We start from the raw sequence: 9,470 nt of genomic DNA, 5'->3' as shown, positions 1-9,470 counted from the left end.
ACCAAAGGGTCTGCTTCTGTGCTGTACATCTCTATGACTCTCTGACTAAGTTGAGAAAACATTTCTTCACTCAGCATGATGCACCTATGGAATTTGCTACTTCAGAATGGTAGACCACTGAGTATATGGCGTACTGGCTTTTATTGGTAGAGGAATTGAGTTCCGGGGTCCTGAGGTCATGTTGCAGTTGTATAAGACTCTGGTGCGGCCGCATCTGGAGTATTGTGTGCAGTTTCAGTCGCCATACTATAGGAAGGATGTGGAGGCACTGGAACGGGTGCAGAGGACGTTTTCCAGGATGTTGCTCATGTTGCAGTTGTATAAGACTCTGGTGCGGCCGCATCTGGAGTATTGTGTGCAGTTTCAGTCGCCATACTATAGGAAGGATGTGGAGGCACTGGAACGGGTGCAGAGGACGTTTTCCAGGATGTTGCCTGGTATGGTAGGAAGATCGTATGAGGAAAGGCTGAGGCACTTGGGGCTGTTTTCATTGGAGAAAAGAAGGTTTAGGGGTGACTTGATAGAGCTGGACAAGATGATTAGGGGTTTAGATAGGGTTGATCATGAGAACCTTTTTCCACGTATGGAGTCAGCTATTACGAGGGGGCATAGCTTTAAATTAAGGGGTGGTAGGTATAGGACAGATGTTAGGGGTAGATTCTTTTCTCAGCTAGTCGTGAGTTCATGGAATGCCCTGCCAGTAGCAGTGGTGGATTATCCCTCTTTATGGGCATTTAAGCGGTCATTGGATCGACATATGGAGGATAGTGGGCTAGTGCAGGTTAGGTGGGCTTGGATCGGCGCAACATTGAGGGCCAAAGGGCCTGTACTCCGCTGTATTCTTATATGTAACAAAATCAGGACAACATTCAGGCTTGTGCTGAGAAGTGGAAAGTATTGATGCACCATCTAGAAACTTAGACATTCACTCCCTCTACCAACTTAATGTGTACCCTACACAATTTGCACTGCAACAACTTACCAAGACATAGCACCTTCCCAACCTGCGATGTCTCCCATTTATATGGACAAGGGACAGCAGACACAATGACACACCAACACCGTGGGTTCACGTTCAAACCATACATCATTCTGACCTTGAGGTATATTGCCATTCCTTCACTGTCAATGGGTCAAGAATTCTCCTTGTCATAGCCTTGTTCAATAATGGCCTGATCGCTGCTTTCATCAGTAACCGTGACAAAACAGACAGTAGTTTCACAACGTTACTTTGTTTTCATCCAGAAGTACTTCCATCTCATCTTTATGTAGATCTTCACTCCGTCTGGACCTACTAATCATTATTATTATCCACTCTGCTTCAAACCTTCAGCATTCTAACTGCCTCTAAGAATTCAGTCACTTCAATTCAGAATGAAAATCGTTATGGGCCAGACCAGACCCCCCAAAACATTTCACAAAGGTAGCCCAGACTCGAATTTTTCCATATGCTTTAGGTAGATGTATGTTGGATATTCCAGGCATGATGCACCTGGTCAAACCACTTGGTTTCAAGTAAAGCAGAATTTATTTGCACACCAACGAATGATTCACAAGCAAAAGTGAGTAGAATTTGAATTAACACCTCTTTTAAAACCCAACGACACGATAAGTCCACAACTTAACAAACGAACAGTTCATTTTTTCTGCAACAAACATATAAAAATAACCCCTGGAAAATAGTTAAGTTCAAACACAGGTTCTGACAGGACAGATGTTGGAGAGAGACATCTGTTGGACCAAGGAACCCTTTTCTCCCAGCAACTTGTCTTTGACCATCAATTTCGATCAGCCTGAGTACTAAAACTCAAACTGAACCAGATATTAAAAACACACAGAACTGGGACAACTGGTCATTCCACTTGTATTGACAATTTTTAAAATAAAGAATCTGAAAGCCCTTTCCCTGATTATTGACTTAGGTCCTATCTGTAAGCCATAATCAAAGTGGCCTACACCCAGATAAATTGGAAACTCTGCCTTTTACCATCCCTTTTGAAACTTAATACCAAAGACAACATAACCTTGTTCATGGAGCAGCATCATTACAAAAGACACTATATAATGTCAATCACTAGATTAAAAATGGCCTATTTTATTTTGGTCATTCGAGAAAGTGGGCATCCCTTGCAAAGTTGGCGTTATTCCCAGAGGGCATTTAAGACTCAATCTTAATCATCCGAGTTCAACATGGCTGTGAATCGTACATCACATTTCCGACCAACCAGCTAAAGAATATTATAATCTCTTTCTGAAATGAAAATCGATTTTTGAAAATAATTAATTTTCATTGGGTCAATCATGTTTGGCTGCATGCTCAACTTTAAGCTAGCATTATTTGCATGGAAAATGCATCATTTGCCATGGTGGGATTTGAACCTGAATCTGCAGGATATTTGTTTGGGTTCTGGATAACTGACCAGTGAGGTTATCACGACACAACCAACTCCCCCCACTAATATAAATTATTTTTGTAGCTTTCTGAGCAGAACAGAAGGAGATTTCAGCCAATTATTCACCTCTTCCCTGAATCTCCTCTGGGTCAGTGCATAAATATAAGGGTTTGTTCACATCAGCAAGGATGCTGCCATGATTGCCACATAGAGTGAGCTTGAAACTTGGAAAGATGTGATGTGGGTAAAGCTGACACAGATGTAGATGACAGTGATGGCCGCTGACAGAACCATGAAGCATCCGAGAAAATGAAGAGCAGAACGATGGATGTCTTCCTGCTCTTTTGCTCGGGGTCTCTGCCCATCTCCTCAGCACCAACTCTCATGCTCTTCAGGGTTTGGCGAGCTCTGCTGATCACTGGGATGTAGCGGGTGGTGAAAGAGTTCAACAGCAGCAGCAGAGGAATAGGAAGAAATATGTTTGAGACGTTGGCGAGCAACCGGTGAGTTGCCAAAGCCGGTGAAGTGATGTAACCGCTGACAGTGCAATAGCCCCATTGTACATTGTCCAGAACGTAAGCAGATTCATAGTGAAAACACAAGGGAATGTTGACCATAATGTTAAGAGTGGTCATGATGGATATTTAGGCGTTCTTGCAGCGCAATACCGCACCTTTAATTTTTTTGAAACGAATTGCTACAAAGCGGTCAAAGGTGAAGGCGATGGTAAACCCAAAGGGGAGCTGGAGGCTCAGCCCTTGCAGGAAGGCACTGAATTGGCACACAGGAGTGTGTTTCAGAAGGGAGTCTGGGAAATGATACTTCACGATCTGGCTCACAAACACATTGAAGACAAGGACAATCAGATCTCCTGTTGCCATGGCAGTCATGTAGTGAGTGATTCCTTTGGATAGGCCGCACTTCCCTTGGGAAAGAATCAAAACTATCATCAGGTTTGCTGTAAAGAAAATCCAACCGTACCAAAACACGCCCGACATGAGCAACGATAAGGTCATGGAGTCAGAGAGATGTACAGCACGGAAAAAGACCCTGCAGTCCAACTTATCCGTGATGACCAGATACCCCAACCCAATCTAGTCCCATCTGCCAGTACCTGGTCCATATCCCTCCAACCCCTTCGTATTCATGTGCCTTTTAAATGTTGCAATTGTACAAACCTCCACCACTTCTTCTGGCAGCTAATTCCATAAACGTACCACCCTCTGAATGAAAAAGTTGCTCCATAGATCTCTTTTATATCCTTACCCTCTTACCTTAAAACTATACCTCTAGTTCTGAACTCCCATATCCTAGGGAAAAGACTTTGTCTATTTATCCTTTACATGCCCCTCATGATTTTATGCAGCTGTATCAGATCATCCTCTGAGCCTCCGACGTTCCAGGAAATAAAAAAACTGCCCTAGCCTCTTCAGCCTCTCCCTATAGCTCAAATCCTCCAACCCTGGCAATATCCTTGTGAATCGTTTCTGAACCCTTTCAAGTTTCACAACATCTTTCTGATAGCAAGGATACCAGAATTGCATGCAATATTCCAACGTTGGCCTAACCAATGTCCTGTACAGCCGCAACATGACCTCCCAACCCCTGTACTCAGTACTCTGAACAATAAAGGAAAGCATACCAAACGCCTTCTTCACTATACTACCTTCCTGCGACTCCAATTTCAAGGATCTATGAATCTGCACTCCAAGGTCTCTTTGTTCAGCAACACTCCCTAGGACCTTACCATTAAGTGTATAAGTCCTGCTAAGATTTGCTTTCCCAAAATGCAACACCTCACATTTATCTAAATTACACTCCATCTGTCACTTCTCAGCCCATTGGCCCATCTGATCAAGATCCCGTTGTAATCTGAGGTAACCTTTTTCACTTGCACTACACCCCCAATTTTGGTATCATCAGCAAACTTACTAACTTATGCCCACATCCAAGTCATTTATATAACTGTTGAGAAGTAGTGGCCCCAGCACTGATTATTGTGGCACTGGACACAGGCTCCAGTCTGAAGAACAAACCTGCACTACCACCCCGTCTTCTACCTTTGAGACAGTGCCGTAACCCAATAGCGAGTTTTCCCTGTATTCCAAGAGATTTAACCTTTCTCACTAGCCTTCCATGGGGAACCTTGTCGAAAGCCTCACTGAAGTCAATATAGATCACATCTACCGCTCTGCCCTGATTAATGCCCTTCGTTACTTCTTTTAAAAACTTAATCAAGTTTGAGAGACATGATTTCCCAAGCACAAAGCCATTTGACTATCCCTAACCAATCTTTGCCTTTGCAAATACATGTACAGTTCCCTCAGGATTCCCTCCAAAAACTTGCCCACCACCGACGTCAAGCACGCTAGTCTATATTTCACTGGCTTGTCCTTACCAAATTTCGATTCCACAAGACTGAGTTGCTCATGGCCATTCTAGACTTGAACTTCAACAAAAACCAGTGAAATCTCATTAACAATACATTATCTGTGCCATGGAAATAATCAAAAGATAATTTCAGGAATGGCATATTCAATTAGATTAGATTAGATTAGATTAGATTCCGTACAGTATGGCAAAAGGCCCTTCGGCCCAACAAGTCCATACCAAACCTCTGAAGAGTAACCCACCCAGACTGATTCCCTATATTCATCCCTGATTATGGGCAGTTTAGCATGACCAATTCGCCTAACCTGCACATCTTTGCATTGTGGGAGGAAATCAGAGCATCCAGAGGAAGCCTCAGCAGACCACGCGGAGAAAGTGCAAACGCCACACAGACAGTCACCCAAGGCAGGAATCGAACCTGGGTACTTGTCGCTGTGAGGCAGCAGTGCTAACCACTGTGCCGTGCCAAAATGCTGTAATGCATTAGCCAGGAATCGTAGCCGGGCCTCCCGCGGGGCAGGCGAGAATGCTACCTCTGAACCACCAATGCTAATACAAGCCGCGATGCACCCCTTGCGCTCCTGATTTCAAGGAAACAAATATTATTACTTTCGAAGTCCCTCAGAGAAGATTCACTTGTCACATTCCTGCGAATGTTGAATGTCTTTTTGAAGTAAGGTTATGCCCATCTCCGTTCGAGTCTGGAAGAATCTAAGGTAATCTCATTGAAACATGTCAGCTCTTGACGGGATTAGATAAAGTTGCACACAAAAGGAGATAGATTCCTCTTAATTACAGTGATTCAGAAGAGAGGGCGCAGTATCGGAATAAACTGATTCCTTTTTATAACAGAGGTAAGAAATTTACTCTTCTGTGCGAGAGTGGTTAGACAGCAGAATTATGTTCCCTTGAAGGTCATGGGACTTGGCCTATAAGATTGAGATAGACAGATTTTGGGTACACCATGGAGTGGGATGCTATGGTTTCCAGGCAGGACAGCTGCTAGCCGCTGATGAGAAATTTTAAGGATTGCAAGGATGGGATCGAGGATTTCTGTTGCAAGTGCTTTTTGATTGCATTTTCAATTGAAAGCAGGAAAAGCCAAAGCACTCTCCAATGAGGGGAGCATCCTCTTAGCCTTTGCCCTGTCAAGGCCCTTAAGAATACAGTATGTCTCAATTGGATCACTGTTCATTCTTCTAAACTTCAGTGAGCAGACTCTGAAACTGTTGAATTTTCGACCATAAATCCGTCTTTACAGATCTATGGTAATCCTAATGATTCTCCTATGAATTGTCTGCTATGAATTTTTCTTTCCTTTATTACTGGATCAAAACTGCTCACAGATTGATTCTCAGGAGCTGCTTGTAACTTGCAGTAAGACGTCCCTACTCTTGTACTCCAACCCTCTTGAAATAAGAGGCCAGAATTCCATTCGCCTTCCTTATTTCCATATTACAGCATTTGCATATGTGCTCTTTCTCTGTTTGTGTATAAGTAGCCCCCAATTCCCTTTATGTACCAGCTTTCTGCAGTGCCTTTCAATAAAACTCTGTTGTTTTGTTCTACCTTCCAAAATGAACAACTTGACATTTTCCCACATTATACTCCATTTGCAATTTTTTGCCCATTTACATAATCTGTCTATATGTCTCTGGGGAAAAAAAAAATGTTTGCATCTCTCTCAAAATGTGCCTTTCAATACTTTTTGCTGTAGTCTGCAAAATTCCACTTGATGAGAGTAAGATTTTCAAAATGTTATGCTATCCAAAAGTAATTAACTGTTTCCAATACTCAAATCGTCTCAACCTCTTCTTGTGGTATGGAATCCAGAGACTCACAACTCGTTAGATGAAGAATCCTTTCATTATCACAGTCTTAAATAGCAAATTCTGTGTGCTAGGACTGTGAGCTCAGATTCTGGAAGAGCAAGTCATTGGAACATCGTTCTGATACATGCCCTGTCACGCCCTCTTGGAATCTTATAGTTTTATATCTCGTTTCATCGAATTTTGCAGTTATAAGATCCCCTTCAATCCTCTGAACATCAGTGAAAATAACCCGAAACGATCTGGTCTGTCTTCAAATGAAAGTTCTCCCATCGCAGGGGTCAATCTGGGAAACTTATGTCATACTTCCTCCACCACCAAAACGTACTTCATACGAGAATGAGACCAAAAGTCCAACTCAATAGTCCAGGTAGTGGTCTCGCCAAGGCTCTAAGACTTGCAGCAAGACATCCCTGTCATATTCATCAAACAGTCCCGTTATGAAGTCAACATTTCTTTTGCCTTTTTCACTACCTGTTGCACTTGCATGTTTAATTTAAGGGACTGGTGTACAAGGGCACCCAAAACGTGTTGCACCTCCTCATTTCCTGATCGATCTATTCATGATTATCAAACACAATCTCATTGAATTGTGGAGCTTACTCACCAGGCTGAAGGGCCTACTTCTGCTCCACCACCTTATCTTCTTATTTTCTCCTCATTCTGCAAAAGACAGATCAACGCTAAAGCAAGGTACCACAACTGCTGGAGATCTGATATAGAAACAAAGTGCTGAAAAAATGCAGACAATCTGACAGCACCTATAGACGAAGAGTTCTGTCAAACGCATCAGAGCGTATCCCTTATCCTCACTATCCATACGACTAGCAGTGCATTCAAAGGATGTTTCGTCATCATCGTACACATCCTTACACCCTTGTCATCGTTCCAAACGGACCAATCATATCAGCACACTTTAGATCTTTCTCCATCATCCCAAATTTGTCAAAAACTTCCCATGTGTTGGACTTATCTTTTTGTCTCCTCCCTGCTTATTGTCCAAATTCCCAAACTCTTCTTCCAAGTGCATTAGTGTAGTGTACAACTTTCAATCTGGTTTATTGTATTGACTGCCCTCAACGTAGTCTTCTATGACTAGGGAGACCAAGCACATATTGTCAGACTGCCTTCAGTCTACCATCCCGTTCACATGTGACCATAACAGCTTTCCAGTGAAAACCAACACAAGTTAGAGGAACAGCATCTCATTTTCTCTGAGGATCCTTTTACAGCTGTTTGGGCTCAATGTTGAATTTGACAAATTCAGACTTTGAATCTTTCCTCCACTTAGATATTTTCCCTTCACTCATATCCACTGAGTATACCTAATTTCTTTCTTATGGTTTTGCTTTCAGTCAGAACTTATTTTCCTTCTGTAATTCGCTGCTACACTGGATCCATGTCTCTTCTCTGCAAAAATTACCATCTCTTTGTGCTTTGTTTTGACACGAAAGATCTCCAAATGCCCCAAGATCTTCGATTCCAATTGCCCACTCTGTTTTCAACAATACAAAGCACGTGACTTTCCACCTGTCCTTAGTTCTAAAGAACAGTTTGCAACAGCAACCTGTTGTGTCACTGATGACCATTCGTTAGCCAGAAAATGAACATTTCTGAATGTTCTGGCACAAAATAACTCTATAATTCTCCCCAAAGATTTAGTTGATTTGAAGAAGTGCAATGTTTGAACAAGTTTCTCTTTTCCTCCAGTGGACAGGTTCCTGTGTGTGAGAGTGTTTTGTTTTTATTCTCAAGAGAGCTGGCAAAGGTAGATGTGCCAATCTGTATCGGTTAACAATGGCAGGACAGTGGCCAGTTCTGGAAGTTCAGTTATTTTTTCCTGGTTTGCTTTAGTTGTAGCAGAGAACGTGATAGTAATTGTAGCAGAAGCTTCTAAGGTGGAATAAAGGTTCCATGCTTCAGCAGGTGATTCTTTACTGGCTACTCCCTCTGAAATCTTTCCTGTTTGTAAGAACCAGTGTTTGAATTTTGCTAATGGGTGTATTTATGGGATGTTGCGATAATTGGAACAGTTCCTTGTTACGTTGCTATGTCGAGTCAGTTGGGTTTTCAAATGGTTGAGTTATTCTAAATTATGTTTGATTTCATTCGAGTTTCAATGATAGCATTGAAATAAATTCTGTTTTACTTCAAGCCGTGTGGTTTGATCAGCTGCATCACTCCTGGAATATCCTCTACGCATCTGCCTTTAAAGTAAGAAAATGTTAGGGTCAAGGCTAACTTAGATTAGATTACAGTGTGGAAACAGGCCCTTCGGCCCAACAAGTCCACACCGACCCGCCGAAGCAAAACCCACCCATACCCCTACATTTACCCCTTACCTAACACTACAGGCAATTTAGTATGGCCAATTCACCTGACCCTGCACATCTTTGGATGGTGGGAGGAAACCGGAGCACCCGGAGGAAACTCACGCAGACACGGGGAGAACGTGCAAACTCCACACAGTCAGTCGCCTGAGGTGGGAATTGAACACGGGTCTACTGACACTGTGAGGCAGCAGTGCTAACCACTGTGCCACCGTGCCGCCCAACTTCCTGAAATATATTGAGGAGATCTGGCCTGGCCCACAACAATATGCAGCCTCCAGTAGCATCACTCCAAACTCTTGGTACTGGCTCTCTGTTTGTTAAATTTCACATCCATTGATTTTCAGCCTGATATTATCCTACTTCTCGATCTAGCTGGTTTAGATTCTTCTCTTTAAATTCTGACTACTGTATGAGCCTCATGTACCACCTGTGTGAGAATAGGAGGAGGATCCCCGGACTGTTCTACCATATTGCTAAATCATGTCTGATCACTGTGTTAGCTCCTCGCAGCAACCAATTACAAC

General features: G+C 42.7%; 1 protein-coding gene across 1 annotated transcript in view; it reads right to left on the bottom strand.

Moving 5' to 3' along the window:
- LOC122541521 (probable G-protein coupled receptor 139) overlaps positions 1-3,028 on the bottom strand; it is a 15,066-nt gene extending 12,038 nt beyond the window's left edge. The window contains exon 1 of the mRNA XM_043678347.1: positions 2,680-3,028. Coding sequence (XP_043534282.1) covers positions 2,680-3,028 — 349 coding nt within the window. The remainder of the gene's footprint in view (positions 1-2,679) is intronic.
- Positions 3,029-9,470: the final 6,442 nt, after the last annotated feature.

This window comes from Chiloscyllium plagiosum, chromosome 37 (genome assembly GCF_004010195.1).
Source record: "Chiloscyllium plagiosum isolate BGI_BamShark_2017 chromosome 37, ASM401019v2, whole genome shotgun sequence".
In the NCBI taxonomy this organism is placed as follows: Eukaryota; Metazoa; Chordata; class Chondrichthyes; order Orectolobiformes; family Hemiscylliidae; genus Chiloscyllium; species Chiloscyllium plagiosum.
This window is presented reverse-complemented; position numbering and strand designations above follow the sequence as displayed.